We start from the raw sequence: 24,326 nt of genomic DNA, 5'->3' as shown, positions 1-24,326 counted from the left end.
TTTCGTAAGACCAATGAAGAAATATTTGATGAGATCTGAGAGCTTTCTGAACCTGCATAGAAAGCTACACAACTGACAGGTTCAAAGCCCAGAAAGGTAGTAAGGACATCATGAAAACAGTCCATCGTTGTACTGTCGTGAATGCGTGTCAAAGACGTACACAGAAGAGAAGAAATTGTTGAATAAAGTCGTTATTTTTGTTTTCTTTTTGCACAGAAAGTATTCTCGTAGCTTCATAAAATTACGGTTGAACCATTGTTGTCACATGGACTATTTTAACAATGTTCTTACTACCTTTCTGGGCCTTGAACATTTCAGTTGCATTGCTGTCTATGGAGGGACAGAAAGCTATTGGATTTCATCAAAAATATCTTAATTTGTGTTCCCAAGATGAACGAAGGTCTTACAGGTTTGGAACGACATGAGGGTGAGTAATTAATGACAGAATATTCATTTTTGGGTGAACTATCCCTTTAAATCATTTAGGAGCTGAGACCTAGTTGTAGCACTTTTATCTTTATTAATCACACTTATTCTTAAGTGTAGGAAAATTACACCATTCCAAGAATTTTGACATACTTGAGACTAAAATTTTACTCTGTGCAGCTCCTGATTTTCAACATTTTTTATGTTCTAGTGAGTTACTGACCCTAAAAACTGATGTTGACTGCTATCCCTTTAAATCATTTAGGAGCTGAGACCTAGTTGTAGCACTTTTATCTTTATTAATCACACTTATTCTTAAGTGTAGGAAAATTACACCATTCCAAGAATTTTGACATACTTGAGACTAAAATTTTACTCTGTGCAGCTCCTGATTTTCAACATTTTTTATGTTCTAGTGAGTTACTGACCCTAAAAACTGATGTTGACTGAAGAAATATTGACCTAGACAAAAGCACACCTTGGACTTTCACACTGATCTACATTATTTTCAAAGAGCATTAAACTCATGGCCTAGATTCAATTTAATTTTGACAGATTGCATTTCTTGTACAAAACATTTATCAGTCCCTGTAATCTGACATTGTCAAAATCTCATATATTGTCTTTTTTCCCCCCAGTTTGGCATGTACATGCATGCACTACTCTGAACTGTTCATGTGAATTAACTAGAGTTACAGTACCTTAAAGTTTTATGTGGTAACCTTTCTTTTGCTTTTGTGTTTTAAGGAAAATAGTCTTATTTTAACATATTAACATATTGACCAAAAACTTGGAATTGAAAAGAAGCAATTAAATATATACGGTCTGCACTACTATTGTGACCTTTAGAGTTTACTTTGAAACACTTCCCATGAGAGGTAAGAGCAGACAGACTGCAATGTAAGTTCAGTAGGCGTGTGCACATAAATGAAAGTTAATTTCAATAGAGAGAAAGTTGAGTCCAGCTTTTTACTCCTGATGTTTAAGTCCACAGTGAATATGTTGTGATCTCTTTCTGTTATTTAGTTTTTTGTTCTGAGGAAGAAACAACAATATGAATCAGTCACTAGCTGTCTTAATCTTAGCTGTTCTGCTCTTTAAAGGTAAGATAATGCTTGTTTTCTTATGTATACAAGTAAACTAAATTCATTGTGATGTGATAATTAATAGACATGGCAGCTCTCTTGAACAAATGATAATTCTAATATAAATGTGATATTAAAATATGCACTGCGGTTGGACTTGATCAAATAATTGTAATATTACACTGTCACTTATATTTTAGCTGATTTCGTTTTTTATATCCAGGTTTGGACAGCGTCGGCCTAAAAGATGAAGATTATGAAATGGCAGACAAACTCTTCACATTTGGAGCCGAAGCATTTTTGAAATACTTGGACAATTTAAAAGGGGCAGCAGAAGTGGTTGTGGAAAAAAATAAGATCAATAAAACAGGGTAAAACCAGAGCTGTATGATGTAAAGTTAACATAGACCATGCACTGTGTAAAAAAAAAAAAATTTGAAAAACGGATAATGTTCTAGCAGAAAATTACCAGCTTGTTTATGGACATTTCCTTTAACCCTAAAAACAAAGCACAATGCAATGGTTAATTCAAAATACAGTTAAAACACCTGTGGAAAAAAGTTAACACTGTACATTGGGCCATATTTCTGTGACTTTCCTTGGAATGAGGAGTGTAAATTCACTATCATTGTTTTCTGTGGTGTACAGCACTGATATGCAAGACTTGTGGATTTCTGTGAAGGAGATGATCGAGAGGATCAGTGCTGAGCAAAGAGCTGAAGGACACGATCAGTTCATTGTGGCACTGCAGTGAGTACTTCATCCACTGAATACAAAAGACCGGTTGCACTTTATAAGCATACTGTATGTGACCCTGGACCACAAATAACACACATTTGTTTCCCCCGAAATTGAGATTTATACATTATCTGAAAGCTGAATAAATGAGCGTTGTTTGAATAGGACAATATTTGGCTGAGATACAACTATTTGAATATCTAGAATCTGAGGGTGCAAAAATATTGAGAAAATCGCCTTTAAAGTTGTCCAAATGAAGTTCTTAGCAATGCATATTGCTAATCAAAAATTAAGTTTTAATAAATTTACAGTAGGAAATTTACAAAATATCTTCATGGAACATGATCTTGACTTAATATCCTAATGATTTTGGGCATAAAAGAAAAATCAATTATTTTGACCCATACCATGTATTTTTGGCTATTGCTACAAATATCCCCCAGAGACTTAAGACTGGTTTTGTGGTCCAGGGTCACATATACTGAAATTAAAACAAATATTTATATAATGAATAATAAAGCTGAACACAATCTACTTCGATTTAAGGAACTCTTTTTTTTTCTTCTGAGCAATTTCAAATCATCCCAATCATCAACATATTTTTTTTCCTTCTGTGTGTTTAACAGCATTTTTCACAGACTGGGTTTGCTTTGCGGAGACGGTTTGGTTCAACTGATAAACACATTCCCCCGCAACAGTGGGACTCCGCGGTATGAAGACCATTCATCCAATTAATTAATGTTATTGTATAACTTTTCAATGATTATTTTATCAACATGCAAAAGTATTAATGAAGGGCTGATGTGTATGTTGAATGTGGCTGTTCCTGAATATATTTGTGTTTAACATCTTGAATATATGATATATCTTCTTACAGAGAAATTGGCATGTATAAAGGGATCTTCAAAAACGAGACAGTGGTTGACCTCTGGAAGTAAGTTTTTTTTGTTTTAATTGAATCTGCAAGATAACTGAAAATATTGTTTTAAAATGGTGTAAAGATGCATCCATTAAACAGTTCAAATCCACCACCTCCATGCAGATAATCTTCTCAGGATCTTTTTGAAATAATAGATAACTAAAACATTGTTCATTGGTTTTGTTTAATGCAGATACGTGGAGTCACGCTACCTTCCAGGAGCTCCACCAATCTACAGTGATCCCTTGGGGTTCCTCGCTCACCTTCTGTCCAAAGTGTATTGACCTCATGTTTAACACATTGTTTCTTTCCCTTTCAAATAATGAAATAATATATTTGATAAAAACAAATCTTACAGTCTAGCTGCTATTTTATAGTAAGGTACTGTAAACAATGTTTTATAAATCTGTTTTTTTTTTTGTGTATCAAAGTTAAGATGAAGAAGTTTATATGTTAATATCAAGCATATTATTTTTCATGTTGACTGGAAGTTGTTTTCTTTGTTGTGATATATAACAGGGTGGCACAGCCCCAAGTGGTTGAGATTCTAAAAGTTACTGCGGAAGTTGGGAAGATAGACATCAATCAAATTTTTGACGAGTAAGATCTGTTTTGTCATGCATTGCTGTGTTAAAGCACACAAAATCAATGACAATTCTTGCATTTATGACGATTCTTTCATGCAGGCACTGTTTCCTAAAAACATCACGTTGAGTAAAATGTCAAATATCACTCAGATGACAAATCTAAATTTTAAAGTCCGTCATTCAGTTCTCAATTATATTTTTTAGAGTACAAATGGCTGTGGATCTGGTCAGAGAGAAGGCCATGGAAATTTCCACCTTAGAGAGGCAGAGCGAGAAGGATGAGTTTCTAATAACATTGAGGTAAGGGCATTCATTAAGACCATTATTTTCTCTTTTGATTTTTTTTTTTTGTTAATTTTTTTTTAACATATTTAATGTTTTCATGTTCATCTTTGAATTTACACAAAATACTGATTTGTTAAGCTGTATATTTGCTAATCATATGACTAAAGTGTGGCCTGCTTATTTACGGACTGTGTATTTCATAGAACTGCATCTGGAGTTCTTGCATTTTACTGGGATAAACTATTGGAATACACTGAGAGCCAGCCATTCCATGACAAATATTTAACTGCTGTAAGGTAAGACTATGATCATAATAGTTACCTGAATGTCAAGTCGAGTCACCATTATTATATTATATAGCGCTTTTTATGTTGTCTTGTTTATGTAGAATGTAGTCTTGCATTAAAAAAAAAAGTGACATGATGAATGTACAAAATAACTTCTGTATTATAATTAACTAAGTTTTGAGTTGTTTGGGTTGCAGGAGATGGAAGGAGCTGAGAGTGTTGAAAGATAAGGAAAAATATCATATGATTGCTAGCCCAGAGACAGGACTTCAAGCCTGGAAGTAAGAAAAATTCAATTCAGTTGTAATACAAGTAAAAACACATTAAAGGAATAGATAATCCAAAAATGAACATTTGCTGAAAATGTCCTCACCCTCAGGCCATCCAAGATGTAGTTTGTTTCTCCTTTGATTAAAAAACCTGGCCTTGAGGTTACAGAGTTGAACAATTTCTGTCCCATTTCTAAACTTCCATTTTTATCTAAAGTTTTAGAGAAGGTAGTTCGTACTCAAATGACCCCTTTTTTGTGGGAGAATGATTTCCTGGATAAATTCCAAACTGATTTCAGAGTTGGCCATAGTACTGAGACTGCTAAAAGTGCTAAATGATTTGTTATTAGCGGTTGATTCTGGGATGGCTGCCGTTTTAATTATGTTAGATCTTAGTGCCACATTTGACACTGTAGATCATTCGATACTCTTAAAACGGTTGTAGTGTGAGGTGGGGTTTGGGGGAACTGCTTTGAAATGGTTTCACTCATATCTTAAGGATAGAATATTTTTTGTTAATTTGGCAAACATTTCATCCTCTGTGGTTCTCTAAAAATACGGTCTTCCTCAGGGCTCTGTTTTGAGTCCTATGTTGTTTTCTTTATATATGTGCCCTCTGGGGTTTATCTGCCATCGCGTTTATGCAGATGACACACAGATAAATCTTCTGCTTAAGGTTGGAAATGAGCAGTCTTTACAGTCCCTGTTGCAATGTCTAGATGAGGTTAAAGTTTGGCTGTCAAGTAATTTTCTTCAGCTTAGTGAAAAAAGTCTGAGATCTTAATATTTGGTCCTTCTAAGGTTAAAGAGAAGATAGCCAATGTTCTTGCCCCCTTAGAAATGACAGTGAAAGATAGTGTGAGAAATCTTGGCGTCATACTTGATTCATCTCTTAGTTTTGATAAACAGATTAATTCGGTTGTAAGAAGTCGTTTTTAATCATCTTAGAATTATTTCTATGTTAAAACCTTTTCTGAGTTTTAAAGATTTAGAGATTGTTATTCATGCTTTTATCACTTTGCGACTGGATTACTGTAACTCACTGTATGTAGGGATCTGTCAACTGCAACTATCTCGATTGCAGCTTGTGCAGAATGCCGCAGCTAGGCTTTTGACCGGCACAAAAAAAAAGATCGGTTTTTAAAGCTATACACATCTTGTCTTCAAATTATATTAGCAATCTCTTAGGGTCTTATACATTGGCTAAGTCACTTAGATCAGTAAATCAGTCATTGTTGACTGTCCCTCGGTCCAAAAAGAAGTCAAAAGGTGACTGTGCCTTTTCAGTTTTCACAATTGTGGAATGGTCTTCCCCTGTATATTCGGCTAGCTCCGTCTATAGAGGTTTTTAGGTCCTAGTTGAAGAAACATTTTTTAGTCTGGCCTTTGAAGTAGGAAAAAATTGATTTGGGAACCTTTTATAAATGTTTGTTATACTTGTAAGTTTTGTGTGTGTACTTTATTTTTATCCTTAATTTTTGTGAAGCACTTTGGGCAACATAGTTGCATTTAAATGTGCTATATAAATAAATGAAAGTTGAAGTTGAGTTTCTTCATGGGAACAGATTTGGAGAAATCTAGCATTATATTATTTGCTCACCAATGGATCCTCTGCAGTGAATGGGTTCCGTCAGAATGAGATAAAAACATCACAATAATCCACAAGTAATCCACAATATTCCACAAAAGTAATCCCTATTTACAATTAATCTCTTGTGAAGTGAACATCTGTGCATCTTTAAGGCATTTTAGAGGAGAAACAATAATGTACAGTATGTGGAAAATAAGTTTTTTTAACTTTAAACCGCATAAACACATTTCATTACACCAAATACACAAAATAATGTTCTTTTTAGCAGCATCATATGACCCCTTTAAACCATTGCTTCTGGCCAAAATACCAATCCATAATAATGCTTCCTCCAGCAAAAAAGTCCATCCCCTTTTGTCCTCTCACATCAAAACACTGTTTTGGACTGTTTTTTCTTGTAAACAGTGCTTGATCTGTGCATATTTTTCTCCTGATTCAGACGAGATGACTTTAATATTATGGATAGAGGCCTTGCATTTTATCCAGGTTTGACGTTAAAAACTTCTTAATGATTCTTAAACCTGCAGCTTTTCACTTCACAGTAATTGATGGACAAAATGGTCAAAAATATTTAACAAAATGGTCATGTGGATTATCATGATGTTTTTATCATCTGTTTGGACTCTCATTCTGACGGCACCCATTCACTGCAGAGGATCCTTTGGTGAGCAAATAATGCAATGCTAAATTTCTCCAAATCTGTCCTGATGAAGAAACAAATTAATTTAAACCTTGGGTGGCCTGAGGGTGAGTGCATTTTCAAAAAATGTTTATTTTTGGGTGAACTATTCCTTTAAAGCTCTGAAGATTTCACAAAGTTGAGTTTGGTTTGAGTGTTGCTCTTTGTACAAATAACATCACTGTTGAACCAAGAACCATATCAAAGCAATGGCATGTTTGCTATCTTGTAATAACAATGACAGAACTAAACTCCTTTTCCTTATCTAGTTGGGCAGATGAGCGTTTTGGTGACTTTTTTGACAATGCTGCCCTAGAATATGATCGATGGGGTAATGGGATTTTTGGAGATGAGAGATTCAATCAATCTAACTGGTTAGTATGACAGTACTTTTCATTCAGTGCACGCAGTGCATAATAAATGAATTAATAATAAATGAATTAATAACTTTGTATGACTAATAACTGAGACCACATACCCCAAGGCATAATTCAAGTAAATATGCATGGATTAAAATCCATTAATCATTCATAATGCTGTTATGCTTATTGTGTGGGTATAAAGCATAAGCTGTGCCTTATGAATGTATTGCATTCCAGTTTAATAGTCTGTTTGAACATCCTTTATAGATGCATAGATGTATGTTCATTGACTCTGCTCTTTGTTTCACAGGGCCATTATGAAGATGGCGACAGTATACCCTTTTCCAATTTATGAAAGATTGTCTGAAAATGGCCTTGGGATGTCTGAAGTTAATGATTTTTTTATTGACACTGAAGACACTCTCACTGAATTAGTAGGCGAGGACATCTTGTCCAATTTGAAGTAAGAACACGTTTAATCTCACACTAGCCTGTTAAATCAGTCTGGCCACTATAAATATGTTATAGATGCCATAATCCAAAAACATTTGAGCATACTACACCTGTACAATGACAATGTAGATAAACTAAAGAATATGTGGTGATTCATCATTATCATGTGATCATTAATGCAATAATTTCCTTTTCTGTTGTCTTCCAGGGGTGTGCTTTATGAAATATGGAATATTATTAGTAATGAAATTTTGCATGTCTCCATAAACAAGAAAAACCAAATGACATCAAATGTGGAATATGAGGACCCACTGCCACATTTACGGTATAATACGTAAAGTTCTGATGTTTTTTTGTGTATGTATGCTTAAATGCAAATTTGCTGAAAATGTACTCACTCTCAGGCCATCCGAGATGTAGATGAGTTTGTTTTTCATCGGAACAGATTTGGAGAAATTTAGCAGTGCATCACTTACTCACCAGTAGATCCTCAGCAGTGAATGGGTGCCGTCAGAATGAGAGTTCAAACAGCTGATAAAAACAAAACAATAATCCACAACATGACTCCAGTCCATCAACTAACGTCTTTTGAAAAGAAAAGATCTGATTCCGATGGCACCCATTCACTGCAGAGGATCCATTGATGAGCAAGTGATGCAATGCTAAATTTCTCCAAATCTGTTCTGATAAAAAAACAAACTCATCTACATCCTGGCTGGCCTAAAGTTCAATGTATTTTCAGCAAATGTTAATTTTTGGATGAACTATTTCTTTAATCATGCACCTGCTTCCACTGAGATGCAAAATTAATTTGCTGAAGAATTTGTTGAAATATAAAACTGATCCCAGCCACTTTCTCTGTTGATGTTCACAACAGCAAAATTAAAGCAACATGCTTTGACATCTGGGACAGAATTCTCATTGAGATCAACAGAAATATTAATAATGATGGACTTGAACAATCAGCAAGGTAAAGTGTAACAAATAATTTCCTGCTCAACAGGCCCAGTCCTGAATGTTTAATTTTAAATTTGACATTTTAATTTGTAATATTATGACACTGCAGCAAGTTAAGTTTTTTTTATTCTTTGTTTTTAAATGTGCAGTCATTGAGAATGTTACAACACCTGTGAGCATTTAACTGATGATTAGTTAAATCATCAAACTAATGAAAGTTTTACCTCACGTTTAATAGGCACTGGGATGAAGTGAAGAGCATTTTCATGAAAGAGTTAACTGACAGTGGACAGCTAACTCAAAAGAAGCTTGATGAAGCACAAAAGTAAGTAAAGAGTCTTGAAATAAAAAAAAGGACAGATGCACATATATCTGCACAGTGACATATCTGCTTTAAAAAAATGCCTATATGCAACATACTTCTTACTTTAGACATTATAAATGTCTTATTTTAATAATGTATTATTATTATTATTATTACAATTATACTGTTAATGAACTAACTAAATAACAATTCCACTTTTTTCTTCATGTTTATAAAGAACCTTTAATAGTGTCACACAAATGGTCTTCGACAAATATGTAAAAATGATTGATGGTCTGGAGGAAAGGATCAGCGCTTCCACTGAGTAAGAACTTTTCAATTTAAAAGTTCTGAAATATTTCATTCCAAAATGAGTAGTTACAAAACCATAAAGTAAAATATCATCGAAAATAACATGGAATGTTGAGATTAAATTGCTAACGTTTTCATTCGTTTTGTTTTTTCAGAACTCTTAGCAAATTGATGCTGAAGACGTTTTCTGCCACAAATGCTGTCCTGGTTAATACTCTGGCCTTTCTGCTGTCTGATTAATTTCTCTCAAGGCAAGAACTAAATTCTGTTCTAAATTCTTTTGTCATTCTGTGACCTATGACTAATCCTTGTCCCTCTTTTCTTCCTAGCATAGTTGCCAGTGCTCAGTCACTGAAGTTGTTTGATTGGAATGCTAATAGTGATGACCCTTCCTTACCCTTTTTGTAATTCTACAGGATTTTTTGGTGCTTCCTGTCAATTATGCTGAAATCAGGTCTGATAAACTCTGAGATGTTGGCCTCATCATTTCATTGTGAGGATGCATCCGATGCTGGTTCCTAAATGTGTAAACAAGATATTTTCTGGTTTGTGTATACCCCAAAATGAAACTTTGCTTAAAATATACTCACCCTCAGGCCATCCATCGTGTAGATGACTCGACGATTTGGAGAAATTTAGCATTACATCACTTGCTCACCAGTGGATCCTCTGCAGTGAATGGGTGCCATCAGAATGAGAGTCCAAACAGCTGATAAAAACATCACAATAATCCACACGACTCCAGTCCATCAGTTCAGGTTTATAAGAAATAACTTTAAACTGTTACTTCAGTCCATAATCTATAATAACGCTTCCTCCAGTGAAAAAGTGTATCCCCTGTTGTCCTCTCACATCAAAGTCCACTGACATATTTTTTGGAACATATTTGTTTCAGACTGTTGTCACTAGTAACTTGATCTGTGCATATTTCTCTCCTGATTCAGGTGAGACAAGCTTTTCACTGGAGAAAACAATAACATAGATAGAGGACTTGTTTGAAGTTAATATGTCTAAATGATGGATTTGTTTAATACAAACGCATAGCATTTTGCTTCACAAGATGTTAACTGATGGACTGGAGTCGTGTTGATTATATGTGGTTATATGATGTTTATATCAGTTGCTGTACTGATTCAATGCAGCAAGTAATGTAATGTTACATTTCTCCAAATCTATTCAGAAACAAACTCATCTACATCTTCGATGGCCTGAGGGTGAGTACATTTTCAGCAAATTTTCATTTTGGGGGAAGTTATTCCATTGATGCTGTATTAAACGGCTCACATTATACACTGTTCATATAGCTAACCAGATTATATATTTCAAAATAAAAAAAATATTTTACAATTACATCTGATCTGCTTCTTATGATTTTATGACCTTTATTTATTGACTTTTTTAAATGAATAATAGCTTAATCAGAATGAAGTTCTAGTTTACCAAAGCACCATGCAAAGATGGTGGCATAAGATGGCAGCAGCCCTTTAGAGAAAGTGTGTCTAACATCTGTTTGTGGGTCTGCAAAGTCAGCAGAAAAGGAAAAAAAGCAACATGCATCAATGTTTGACTGCCCTTGGTTGTACTTTGAGTGTGCATTTAATCTTTTTGGTTATACTTCGAGCATTTCATTAGTTAAAAGGGACCTTAAAGGGAACAATATTCATATACATATACATTCATATACATATTTATTATTAGTAAAAGATTTATAATTGTTGTTTTGGTGTAAATTCATTCAGACATAAATTATACAGCTCAGCAATCTCAAATGTAATTGCTTTAATAATATGTTGTATGGAGTAATAAGTTTGACTAATAAAGGGAAACAGATTGAGCCAATTAATTTTGCCTTCCAGTTATTTAATGAGCCACCATCAACCAGCAGAGGGTGCTGAAAATCTGCTTACTCCACCTGCACTGACTGGACACCAACCAGAACCTCTTTCTTGGCCACCATGATAGACATACATACAATAAAAATGTATGCCATACTGTAGTTAGAGGATACGATTTCTAATATTGTTTCATTTAGATTTTGGCATCAGATCAGTGTGGCTGGATTTCTGAGTATAATTTCAGACACTAGCAGAGGCAGTCTGTCTGGACCAGGGTATTTCTATTGTGTCAGCTCACCTCTGTTTGCAGTACTGTCACTGTGACTGATTTGTTTGGAGACCAAGGGGAAGTAGAGGAGCTGAGAAAATGAGCATAAAGGCAAATGTACAAGCATTTTGAAATGAAAAAATGAAGCTTTATCAGCACCAGAGTGATGCATGTGTGCACCTGGCTGCTTCTGGTGGAGAAGCCAAAAGAGTTTGAATACAGTACCTGAGAGAAACCCATAATATACAGCTATTGTCAGTAGAAATTTTGTAGCTATATTATGCTGTAGTGGTTAATACAAAATGAACATAACTAGAAGATTGGTGTTTTGATCCTCACAAGGACTAAGCCACGAGCCAGCCCTGTTGTTGAGCTCTTGCATAAGACACTCAAAGGAATAGTTCACCCAATATTGAAAATTCTGTCATCGTTTACTGAAATATTTCTTATTTTTTTAAACCACACAATTGTGGATAAAAAGATGACAATATGGTCAGTTTTGACATTGCCCAAGTTTATTGACTTTCAAAATATGTGTGTGTTCCATAGAAGAAAGTAAATCATACAGGTTTGAATTGGCATGAGTGTGAGGATATTGATGACAGAATTTTCATATTGAGGGAACTATCCCTTTAAGCGCTGTTTTCTTCTTGGATCTGAAGAAAATCTGAATGGTGCTTGCCCAGGCAAAACCTTCTGCTCAGTGTGTTGTTACTAAAAAGTAAGATTCAATTCTGATAGCTTGTAATGTAATTAAATGAGATCTTTATAACTGTATAGCAGACTGTTTACATAAATGCATATAAATATCCATTGTCACCATATCTCCCACTAATAGATCTTAGTAAGATTATATTTTAACTAGGTTTATGATCAAAGCTCTAGGTTTCATTCAAAACATATAATGCAATGCAAACATGATTGAGTGATGTACAAATAAACATTTCCCAAAATGTGATGCTTATATTAAAAAATATGGATAATCAAGTAAACCTAAGCTGAATAAATCCAGTAAATGTTTTTCTTGAAATATTGCTAACAATATAGAAGTTATCACTGTATGTGATTTATCAGTCAGAGGGCAGAAGGGATGAAGCAGATTGTGTACAACAGGTTTTTTTTAGCAAAGTTTTGATCATGTTGAGCATATAGAGGCCTTAGAATTTCACATATCAAATACAGTAAGGATCCAGTAGGTGTTATACAGTTAAGTATGAGAAATAGCAATAATAGCCTTAGCAAGCACCCAATTAGCAGGATTACATATTGCTGCTCCGTTTAAACACAACAGGACATAACAGGATAAATAATGTCTAGCCCATTATACTAGTAGGCCTATAGATAATGAAGTGAAAATGTGTTTTATACTTCAATACGCAAAATGGGATTTTGAATGAATTTGATATTTCATAGGTGGATTCTACAGTGACACTTTTGGTTTCACTACCATTTTGTGGTTAGTCTGCCTACATTGTAAAATCACATTCTATTACTGGTCTGTAGGCTATTTTAAGCAAAATGTTAACATTTGAAATGCCAAAAAAACTTAAAAGCTTAAATATAGTTGCAACAACCAAAACATATCTCTGTTGATTTTATATTACTTCAGTAAGCCAGACGTATTTTAGCCTCACCAGGTTATTTGAATCAATTGGCTTTTTTGAGTGCAACAATAAAGGAAGGAAGGAAGAAAGAAAGACAAATCTAATATTTAATAATGATTAAGTTGCATGTTTATTGTAGGTAAAAACTGGTTGTCTACAATGCCATGGCAAAACCACTCATTAACATGTCTAAATGTGGTCAATCCAATTAAACATTGATAGGCTGTATTATTATAGGTTTGATTAATATTTTTACAAACAAAAAAATATTTAATTAATTTTATAGTTTTAGTAGTTTTATTGTGTGTTTTTGTAATTTTGTATAATATTTTTAATATGTCCATTACAGATTTTTATTTCAGTTTTTAGTTATTTTAGTACTTCAGGTTAAACTAAAAGAAAGTGAGATATGATGCTTTGGCAATTAACTGAAATTAAAAAATGTATTTATATATTTTATTTTGTTCAAGCATTTTCATTTTTTTACTTTTATGTTAGCCTACAGTCTCGTTCTCAGCAAAGGTGGAAGGAAAGCAATAATTCGTCTCTTTTGGACAGGTTATTATTCAAATAATGTCTAGCCCATTATACTAGTAGGCCTATAGATAATGAAGTGAAAATGTGTTTTATACTTCAATACGCAAAATGGGATTTTGAATGAATTTGATATTTCATAGGTGGATTCTACAGTGACACTTTTGGTTTCACTACCATTTTGTGGTTAGTCTGCCTACATTGTAAAATCACATTCTATAACTGGTCTGTAGGCTATTTTAAGCAAAATGTTAACATTTGAAATGCCAAAAAAACTTAAAAGCTTAAATATAGTTGCAACAACCAAAACATCTGTTGATTTTATATTACTTCAGTAAGCCAGACGTATTTTAGCCTCACCAGGTTATTTGAATCAATTGGCTTTTTTGAGTGCAACAATAAAGGAAGGAAGGAAGAAAGAAAGACAAATCTAATATTTAATAATGATTAAGTTGCATGTTTATTGTAGGTAAAAACTGGTTGTCTACAATGCCATGGCAAAACCACTCATTAACGTGTCTAAATGTGGTCAATCCAATTAAACATTGATAGGCTGTATTATTATAGGTTTGATTAATATTTTTACAAACAAAAAAATATAAATAAAAACTTATTTTAATTTTATAGTTTTAGTAGTTTTATTGTGTGTTTTTGTAATTTTGTATAATATTTTTAATATGTCTATTACAGATTTTTATTTCAGTTTTTAGTTATTTTAGTACTTCAGGTTAAACTAAAAGAAAGTGAGATATGATGCTTTGGCAACTAGCTGAAATGAAAACAAGTTTATTTTTTCAGTTCATGTTCTATTTCAAGTAAAAATAATTATGTTTTATTTAATGTTTTAATAAAGTTATAGTTAAAGTTTTAAGTAAGTTTTAATAATAAGTTAATTTGCTTTAAACTGACAAATCAGTCATCATCTACTCTCATGTTGCTCTCAAAACTTTGTCCGGTGGAATTATTATAGAAATGTATTATAAAAAATTGTTTTCCATACTATGAAAATGCGTGATGAAAAAGTTCAGTTGCCGTTTATTTATAAAATACTTGCAGCTATGTAGAGAGTTACTAAGTTATTAAAAAGTGTTTCCTTTTGCTCATACTATCTTATCTCGCCTAGGGTTTCAAGTGTGCCAGGACTGCCACTGGTGGCCCCTCGAAGACAATAGATGCCCCTGTTCAAAACTGGTTCCAAGAATTAATGTTTTGTGCTGCTCACTGTAATTTCTGAGAATCAAAGTCACTGAACACATGTATGTGCACGGGGTTTCTTCCTCTCATTTTCTACACACTAGCACACTTTCTGCACAGAGTCTGTTCGTGTAAACCTTCTCCCCTTCCCCCCACGTCTCTCTCCCTTTTTGTCCCCCTCGTCCTCTCCTCCCTCTCACTCTCACTTACAGCCTGCGAGCACTATTTCAAGCCTCCATCAGAAGGAGCGAAGGAGAGCGAGTCACCGAGGTCGGGGGGAGGGGCCGGCAGACAGGATTTGGAGTTCAAGTGCATGTGGAGAAAATGACCTGGAAGACAGCGAGACAGAGAGCGGAATGAGAAAGCGCAGGCTGGAATATCCTCTTTTTTCCAGGCACTGATTTTTGCCCTGGAATGAAGAAGGTGAGATTGGGGGGAAAAAAAAAACAAGCACTCTCTCAACTCTCAAAGGAGAAAATGAAAGAAAATCGAATGCCGGGAGACGAGAGCGGAGGACAAGAAAATGTATTCCGGCCCCCTCCTCTGAACTCTCGGCTACGGCTCACTCCTCCTTCTTCCCTCCCTCCCGTGAACCCCATAGCCTCTCTTTTCTATCTGTCGTTCCCTCTCTGTCATTCTCTCCCCTCCCACTTCCTCATGCGGTCGCTTGCGCACACATGCGCCCTTACGATCTCGCTCTCTTTTCCTCTCTCTCCGCCGGCTGCAGTGCTTCTCTTCTCATCCTCGCAGCCTGGCAGCTCCATCCGCGTTCCTCCCTCCTGGACGGAGAAACACGCGCAGCCTTTTTAATGGTCCCCCCACCCCTCTGCGTGCCTCCCTAAAAAAACCATGCCCCTTCAGCAGCTCCTTTTCCTACTTGTCTCGGTGCCTGATCACCATCCGCTCTCCTTTGCACTTCACTTACATTCATAATTTTTTGCGTTGAATAATTTTCTAGCTCTATCCCACAAATTCTCACATTCATAATGTGAAAGCAGTTCAGAGTGCTGAATGAACAATAGGAAATGGGATGGGTAGGAGGAAAAACGTGGTTTGGGAGGAAACGCTAAGAGGAGAGAAGTGACTGGGATAGCGGAGAGGAGGAAGGACCCGGAGCAATGAGAGAAAGAACCAAACGTGGGATCAACGAAACCGCGGGAAAAGAAGGAGGAACGACCAGACTGGTACTCTTGTTTTTCTGTTTTAACCCTCTAGTTCTTCTTTTTCTCCTCAGTCACCATCTCTTTCTATCCATCCCTATCTTTCAACTTTTAGTCTCTGTTCCTACTATTTCTTGTTCACTTTTTGAAATCACCTTCAAAAGGTAATTATTTTTCCTTTCTTTTTTATCTATTTCTGTCTCCTGCAATTTAATCTTCTTGAAAACCAGTAGTTCACTCTGGATTGTCCTGTTTCATATTTTGCGAGGCTGATATCGAGGATGAGCATTCAGGGATCGGCGGAGGACAGAATCAAAGCATGTGTGAGATGTGTGTTGAAAACGGATCATTATTGTTTCCTCATTCCTTCACTTTTCTTGTCTAATGCTTGTGCTGCAAATATTGTGTTAGATTGCACGGTAGGTTTTGTCCGTAAGTGATTCTGCGTGTGCATGTCGTGAGTGTGTGTGTGTGTGTATGTCACCATGCGTGCTTGAACATGCAGGAGGGCGAACCTGTGCTTGGAATTGTGGGGGTCGCTCTCTTTCCCTGTTTCTGCCTTACGCGCCATTCCCAGTATGCCCCTAACTTCCTCTGTCCATCATCCTTTCATCCGGGAACCCCCACAACTGTCCATCCATCCGGTCATCCGCTAGCTCAGGGGAATCAGAGACAATGGCCACAGATCTCAGGCCTGTATGTGTGCCACAGTTGACTTGTACAGTTAGCACTAGGCAAAAAGGCACACTGGGTCTTTGAGTTTGGAAAAGTAACGGTTCTTCTAGCGAACGCCCAGGCGATATATCGTCAGCAGCGCTAAGGAACAGCGAGTGAGCTCGTGGACGCATGTGGTAAAGTGCACATCTAATCCAGTGCATCGAGGCATTAAATCAGAGACGTTATTGTTGAAATGCACAAAAGCCAAATGCTCTGGCTCTGGCTGTGTGTGTCGTGAGGTTTGACTCTCTGTTTCCTCTTGGAATAATTCTGGATGAGATTTTTGTGGGTTATTGTGGCATCTCTCCACATTTTTGTACAGAGGGAGTGTCTGTGGTTTAGATATGCTCAGCTGTCTGCATTTGGTCCTCGATGCACCTGGATCTGGAAGGTGTAACATTTGTTTGTGTGTAGGTGTTTAGTGGTAAGCAGGTTGTAATGAAAATAAGTGCGTGTTTGTGGTTTTCATAAGGCTGTTCTCCTGAAGCGAGTTTAATAGGTATCTATACATATTAAAGGGATAGTTCACCCCAAAACGATAATTCTGTCATCATTGTACTCACCTTTATGTCTTCACCTTTACTTTCCATTTTCTGTGGAACACAAAAGATGTTACTTTGAGACTTTTCTCAAAATATATTATTTTTATGTTTCAAAGAATAAAGAAAGTGATACAGTTTTGGAATAACATGAGGTGAGTAAATGATGAGTAAATGATGAAAATTTTCAGTTTTGGGTCCCTTTAATGCGTATGGTTGTGGATGTGTCTATCTTAGAATAGTATGCATTCTGTGTGCTGCAGATTTGAACAGTTTAGGTTTTATGGACAGATATGTTTAAAGGCACTGTGTATTTCTTAATTAACATCGAAGATACTTAATTTACTAAAGGGCTATTTGCAAAATGAATTAATTAATTATGTTGGTCTTATATACATTATGCTTGGTTTGTAGATTGGAGTATATTTTGTAGTAGTAATTATACAATAATTAATTAATTAATACTGTTCACATTACAAATAGAGTGTTTATATCCTGAAGTTGAAGTGTTAATGTTTTTTTTTTTTTTAATCTGTAAAAAAAAATTAGGATTCAAAAATCTAATGCAAATCTGCAAATTAATGTGAAGTTTTAGGATTCTGAAAAAAAATTTTAGGATCAAAAATGATATTAAGATATAAAAAAATAAGATGAATAATTTCAAATGAATCATTTCTAATGAAATAATTAAATTATTGACACTGACCATGTGAATCCCTTTGTATAAAAGGTCAGCTGTCTTGTTATTTATGTCAATTCATGCTCACTTTTCATTTCTTTTCACTTGTTGTTATGCTGATAATATAATTTGTAGTGGTTTGACTTTTGAACCCCAAGGACATTTTAGATTGGCTAATAACACAACTTAATATTAGATAATTCATTTTGATTGTTTCCCATTTTAACATGTTTATACTTTCCTTTCATGTTCATTGGGGTATCATGGGTGAAAAAAAATGTAAAGAGGATAGTGTTTCAGTAGTGTGGTCGGAATATTGTGTTTGCTGCTCTTTGTTTCTGTTTATGTATCTACAGTTTGTAGCTTTTATATTCATAATGTCTGATCTAACAAAGAGCCTGTTGTTGATATTCATTAATCTGCAGCAATAAAAAAATCCATTATCTTCAGAAAAGCATCCTGATGGTGGTTTTGCCGTCTGCTTTCTTTGATTGGTTGCGTGCCATGGCCTGTTGGTGGATGGCGTGCATCTGTGCCGTGACCTTAGCCTGACCCTGTTAGCACTCAAGGGGACAGAGGGAAAAAAGAAATCAGGGCGAGTGGAGCCGAGGGTGGGGGGTGAATTTGATGTCTCTTTGATATCAAAATTTGGAAGAGCAAAGTGTCTGGTCTAGCGCTAGACAGAGAGAGGCAGAGGAAAAAACACACGGCCACTCTGCAACGACACGCTCCGGTTGATACCGAGCCATCGATGGCTGTCAAGGGGACTTTCCGCAAAATAACACCATTGATTTCAACATTAGAGGATAGATGAAGTGAGAGAAAAGAGCAAAAGAGAGATGATGCCATAGTGTCAGGGTCTCTAGTGTTATGAAATATTACTCATACCGCCTGTCTGTTATGTAACGTTACATAACCCAGGCTTCCGTGGTAACTCTCTTATTGGAGCTCAACTTGTGATCAGGAGGATATTTGAAACTTATGGATTGGGGCTGAAGAAGTCCTTTGATGTATAATTTAAGAAGTGCTTGTAATCACAGTCATTGTAACTATGTACCATACCTTCTTTTGATGCGGCTCAACAGGAACGACTCGACATGCGTTTTCCTCGATTAACAAGTCCCTTTGTTACTAAAAATAACAGTAGGCTTCAAAATATTAAATTAAAGGGGTCCTATTATTCTCTTTTACAATGTCTTGAATTTGTTTTGGGGGTGTACTAGAACATGCTCTCATGCTTGGTGGTTCGAAAAACGCATTATTTTTTACATAATTTACATTATTAAAACACCTCTCTCCTCAGTCTGGCACAAATGGCTCGATTAGTTCTGGGTTTGATGAACGCCCGCCTTCCGAAAAACAAAATGTGATGTGATTGGTTAGCTATCCCAGTGCGTTGTTATTGGCTTAGACAGCTTAGACAGTGTTTCAGTACTGCCCCGCCCCTTGCCAAAGCAGCAAGTTTAGTTAAAGGGGGTCATATGATGTTGCTAAAAGGAACATTATTTTGTGTATTTGGTGTAATGAAATGCGTTTATGCGGTTTAAGGTTAAAAAAACACATTATTTTCCACATACTGTACATTATTGTTTCTCCTCTATGCCCTACCTTTCTGAAAGCGTTGATTTTTACAAAGCTCATCGGTCTGAAAAGCGAGGTGTGCTGTGATTGGCCAACTATCCAGTGCGTTGTGATTGGTCAGTGCACACATCTGAATATTTGGGTTGAACTGTTCTGGAACAGTGTTGTAAATACAACTTAACCACTGATTTCTAATCGTGTCCTCTTTTGGAAGACCAAACAAAGTAGTTTCGCTTTCACAACGAAACACACGGCGGGCTTGAGTGAGCAGAGGCCGGAAGGCTAGAGTGAGCGACGGCGGTCGGGCTTGAGAACGGCGTGGCTGGCGGATTCGACGAAGGAGCGGCCGGCGGGCTTGCGGCAACCACATGTGACGACCCCGGGCTGGATTCCGCTTCGTCCACGGTGAAAGGCGATCCACAGCGCGAAGTTGATGTATTTCCTCAGCGACCAGCACAGATCAGCTCTAGGCATGACAAAGCGGATTTCGTCCTCTTTTGGAAGGCTAAACAAAAGAGGTTTCGCTTTCACAACGAAACACACGGCGTCTCGACATGGCGGCAGCAACAATACTACAGCGAGAATAAAAGTGAACATTTGGGCGGCGTTATGCAAATCTTCCCACATTGTGACGTAGACATGTGGGGGCGTGTTAGAACGAGCCGTTTTAGGTAGGCGTGGTTGACTCTTAACTTTTATAAAGAATATCTCTTTGGATTTGAGACTTTAGTCTTTGCAAATTTACAGATCTTCTTTATGCACCAAGAGCTTGTAACACTCCAAAGAGAAAGGAAAAAGTTAAATCGCATCATATGACCCCTGGATGGCGTCAATATTGCCATATCAATTGGAGCCAGATTCAGACCCAGAGAATATTGAACAAGAGGATCGCGCAGAACCTTTGCACGCACGGATATTGCAAGACATATTAGAGTGGTAACGTTATTGTTGTTGTTGTTGTTTTTTGGCTAAGTCACGTTTTAGGTAGGATGTCAACAACCGCTTAAAATAACTGCATTTACTATGTTCAGATAAGTGCATATGTATTATTTGTATTGTTATTTAATTCTAACATTATAACATGAATTGCAGTGAAACTGTTATACAGTTGAGTTTATTTATACCAAAGTCCAGTTTTTCCCAGGTGGCATATACAGTGGGTACGGAAAGTATTCAGACCCCCTTAAATTTTTCACTCTTTGTTATATTGCAGCCATTTGCTAAAATCATTTAAGATATTTTTTTTTCCTCATTAATGTACACACAGCACCCCATATTGACAGAAAAACACAGAATTGTTGACATTTTTGCAGATTTATTAAAAAAGAAAAACTGAAATATCACATGGTCCTAAGTATCCAGACACTTTGCTGTGACACTCATATATTTAACTCAGGTGGGGAGAAATGAAAAAAACATGGGATCATTTTTGGCAGCATATAAAAATGGTGTGATTGATGAGCAGGACTCCTTAACAACTGTTACATTTCCATGTGCTTTTGTTTTATTACATTGATGGTGACTAGTGGCTGAATATGTAATTGTTTGGAAAGGTGAATATTGAATACTGTGGTGATGTACGAAGTTTTGACTGTTGAACAATAAAAAAAAGTTGAATTATAAAAAAAAAAAAAAAAACTTTAGAAACTTCATCAGTCTTACCCGCGTTTGTTCATGTCAGAGCCCTGTGGGTATTGCAAATCAACTGTATATAGAAACTTTAATGCTTCTTTAAAGACATTCATAACTCTTTCAGAATGATTCAATTCAGTGGGACACTGAATAGTCATTCAGTTTAGTAACTTTTACATACTCTTTTACAGAGTTTTTACTATACCTCCTCTGAAGTATCTTAGCCAAGAAAATGAAAAATGAGAGACTACTTCAGAATTCAATTTCAGTAAGAGAGCAGGTGAAGTCTGGTTAAGCATACATTATAGAGAAAAAAGCTTTACTTCATATTATTCTTAATATTATATGTTATTTTCAATATTGTCACAAAAAATTGTACATTTGGAGTAGATTATTGATGCACAATTATTTAAAACTCATTTCAAAATCAGTGCATTTGCAATGATAGGATTTATCAATTGATGAATTAAGAAAATGCATGAATCGCATGCATCCCCCCCTCTGTTCTCCATCTCATGTATTTCTCATTCATAATGGATGAAATTCAACCACATACCATACTGTAATAGATTGCATAGACCTCAGGATATCCCCAGTCACTGGACTGTGCTGGATTTTTCCGTTAAGAGAGATGGATGAAACATGTGAAAGTGAAATATCTCGTGAAGAACTTTCACTTACTCTTGACCTGATACCATGGGAAATGCTTTGCTTCTTAGAAAGAATGAACTGTGAATATTTCAGGAACAAATGTTCAACATATTTCTGATATATATCATGGTCTATTTCTCTAGCTGTCTTGACATAACCACCACAGTATGGTTTAAACAAAGCATTGGAGAAAACATAATAAGGCACATTTACAAAATAGGTGATGCAATGTTCAAAATAAATGAGGGGCCATTTGGCATGAATGATTGTTATACATACCTAGTTACATCCAGTACCCAGATATGTATACTGTACACCAGTACGGTTAACAATGTACTGCAGCAATCATATATTGAATCAGTGAGTCCAATCCTGCATTTTAGTTTTCTGATAGAGTTCTGATAGTTTTTAGAAACTTGATGCAATAGTATTAGTAAATAGGGATGCACCAAAATGAGAATTCTTGGCCGAAGCCGAACAAAATGAAACACTGGGCCGAAGGCCGAATACCGAACACGGTTTTTCACGTTTTCCCCCATGTAGGCCTATTTTGCCAATTTGTTTCACCATTGCATTAATTAAATTGCCAAAATGTGCTTTTTACTGTTTTCTCCTGCTTTTCAAATAAAAAATCAATTACAAAACAACAATTTAAAAATATTTACTTAACAGTGAACATTTTTTTTCACAATGTAACTTAAAATTAATAAGTTAGTAAAATAATATTTTTTGGCCATTTTTGAGACTTGAATCAGGCATGTATTTTTTACTGTACAAATAAAGGCAGCCTTGCTGAGCAGAAGAGAATTCTTTTAAAACATTAGAATATATTACAGATCCCAATTTGAACACTGTGTGAACGTTATAATAAATATTAACAGAGCTGTTGTAGGTTAATTATTATTATCATTATTATTGTCTTACGTTTTTATTTTATTTTACAGAACGACAGTAAAATTACAATACTATCATTTATGAATGTCGATGGAGTTGTTGCTTTTTCTCGGCTTTTATTTTGGCAGAAACCCGCAGAAAGATCTCAGTGCCTCTTTTTGTTGACAACAGCATGCAGATTTATAAATGATTCTCATTACGAATTTGAGAAGATGTTTGTCGCACGTATCACACTGTCACATGCCTTTAAAAAAATTCACAAAAATGTTACTGAGCAACTGACGAGTAACAAGTTCAGCGCAGATTTTCCTCACACTTTGGACTTTGAACCCTGTTCATACAGCGTACAGCGCTGTCAGAATACATACAATTCATGCGTGCATTAGAAAATATAACATTTTGCAGTTTATTTACTAATCGTTTGAGGTAATTTCGCAATTTCAATTATCATACAGTAACCTAACCACCAGCATTAGCCACCTCTTCATCTCATCGGAGACATGTGATACAGCACTAAACAGTCTCTCGCTGTCTGTGCTTCGTGCTTGTAATGATTTCTGCGTCTTTCTCTGATAGTTTTAAATACTTTCACACTGCCAACATGTTTGCTGCATTAGTGCGTGCCTCTATTTGATTGCGTTAGTCATTGTTCGGTACATATTATTAAGCCTTTTCACTTATTCAGCCGAATATTCAGTGCATCCCTATTAGTAAATTGTGATATTCCAGTCTGCAAAAATGCAGTTACATTGTTTTGAGAATTGACTATTAGCACCAATTAGCACAGTTAGAGAGTTAGTCTATTTGTGAAAGAACAAGCAATGGTTGGTCGAGCTGTAGAATCTTTGAGTGTTGAAAAAATAAAATTAGTCACAATCATTTTGTTCTCACTAATGGTGTGTGCACATTAGGGCTGTCAAAAATGTTTTTGAATTTCGAATATTCGTCGAATTTAAAATAGAAATCCACATTCGAATGCAAAAACATTGCATTCGAATTATAGGTGTGCGACAGGCAGCCTTATCATTGGCGTACAAGATTCGATGACTATGTAAGTGTCATTGCATTATAATGTTTTTGGGAGCCACTAGATGCAGCGCTGCTGCGTTGTTCATTAAAATTATTGTGGAAAAAGAGAACATCAATGCAGAGAAGATCTTGTTTACATCAAAATTGAAACCAACACGTATTTCGCACATTTTCTAGAGGGACATCTATCACCGTTGCACTCGCGTCTCGCACAAAGGAGTGCATGTTTAGAAAGCCATGTAAAATTAATGCCAGTTTAACTTTGAAAAAAACATATATTGAGACTTTATGGCGGGGTTTTTTCCCCATCCCACTGCATCTCATGTTTTTACATGAAAAATGAACTCTGTGTGATTGGCTTTCCGCCCTTTGTATTAAACTATGCATACATGCATGATGCGGTTTTGTTTATAGTTGTTTAAGCAACTTAATGAATTATAGTTAGTTTATAAACATTATTTTAAACATTATGCACATTTTTTCACAGATAGTCATGTTATTTTATGCTTTGAATAAATGTGCATTAGTAATATTTTGCTCGATGTGCCCTCTTGTGGCCTCAGAAGAGAAGCCAAAAGCTTTTCTTAACCCTAACTGAAATTATGCATTTTAAATTTGAATATAATTAGAATTTTGATAATATTTAAGTACAAAATTCGAATTTAGTTTTTCAGCCATTTTGACAGCCCTAGTGCACACCAAAAGCGAAGCAAATTTTAGCATTTTCTCTCGCGTTAATCGAGTGAGCAAAAATT

General features: G+C 35.6%; 2 protein-coding genes across 4 annotated transcripts in view; both read left to right on the top strand.

The window, feature by feature from the left end:
• Positions 1-1,330: 1,330 nt before the first annotated feature.
• LOC107589401 (uncharacterized) lies at positions 1,331-9,877 on the top strand. 3 transcript variants are annotated; one of them, XM_016277820.1, is made up of 18 exons: positions 1,331-1,529; positions 1,735-1,882; positions 2,160-2,261; positions 2,876-2,959; positions 3,127-3,183; positions 3,362-3,445; positions 3,688-3,768; positions 3,960-4,055; positions 4,244-4,336; positions 4,525-4,608; positions 7,136-7,240; positions 7,539-7,691; positions 7,890-8,006; positions 8,559-8,651; positions 8,877-8,963; positions 9,181-9,267; positions 9,410-9,505; positions 9,671-9,877. In XM_016277820.1, exons 1-17 carry the CDS (start codon positions 1,481-1,483, stop codon positions 9,492-9,494), a joined length of 1,605 nt encoding a protein of 534 aa, XP_016133306.1. In that variant the 5' UTR covers positions 1,331-1,480; the 3' UTR covers positions 9,495-9,505; positions 9,671-9,877. The 3 variants fall into 3 exon arrangements, with proteins under 3 accessions (XP_016133306.1, XP_016133307.1, XP_016133308.1); XM_016277821.1 differs by having other exon boundaries at positions 9,589-9,696; XM_016277822.1 differs by having other exon boundaries at positions 9,584-9,696.
• A 5,424-nt stretch (positions 9,878-15,301) lies between these two features.
• LOC107589398 (uncharacterized) overlaps positions 15,302-24,326 on the top strand; it is a 45,752-nt gene continuing 36,727 nt past the window's right edge. The window contains exon 1 of the mRNA XM_016277818.1: positions 15,302-15,873. The gene's annotated coding sequence lies outside the window, so the exon portion shown is untranslated. The remainder of the gene's footprint in view (positions 15,874-24,326) is intronic.

This window comes from Sinocyclocheilus grahami, unplaced genomic scaffold (genome assembly GCF_001515645.1).
Source record: "Sinocyclocheilus grahami isolate Dianchi unplaced genomic scaffold, SAMN03320097.WGS_v1.1 scaffold116.1, whole genome shotgun sequence".
Lineage (NCBI taxonomy): Eukaryota > Metazoa > Chordata > Actinopteri > Cypriniformes > Cyprinidae > Sinocyclocheilus > Sinocyclocheilus grahami.
The sequence above is the reverse complement of the archived record's forward strand: the minus strand, read 5'-3'. Positions and strand labels throughout refer to the sequence as shown.

Bases quoted from the DNA above. Each gene is read 5' to 3' on its own strand.
- LOC107589401 (XM_016277820.1), top strand. From the start codon at position 1,481: ATGAATCAGTCACTAGCTGTCTTAATCTTAGCTGTTCTGCTCTTTAAA. The intron at 7,692-7,889 runs GTAAGAACACGT...GTTGTCTTCCAG, and splicing joins GACATCTTGTCCAATTTGAA to GGGTGTGCTTTATGAAATAT. The intron at 9,268-9,409 runs GTAAGAACTTTT...TTGTTTTTTCAG, and splicing joins AGGATCAGCGCTTCCACTGA to AACTCTTAGCAAATTGATGC.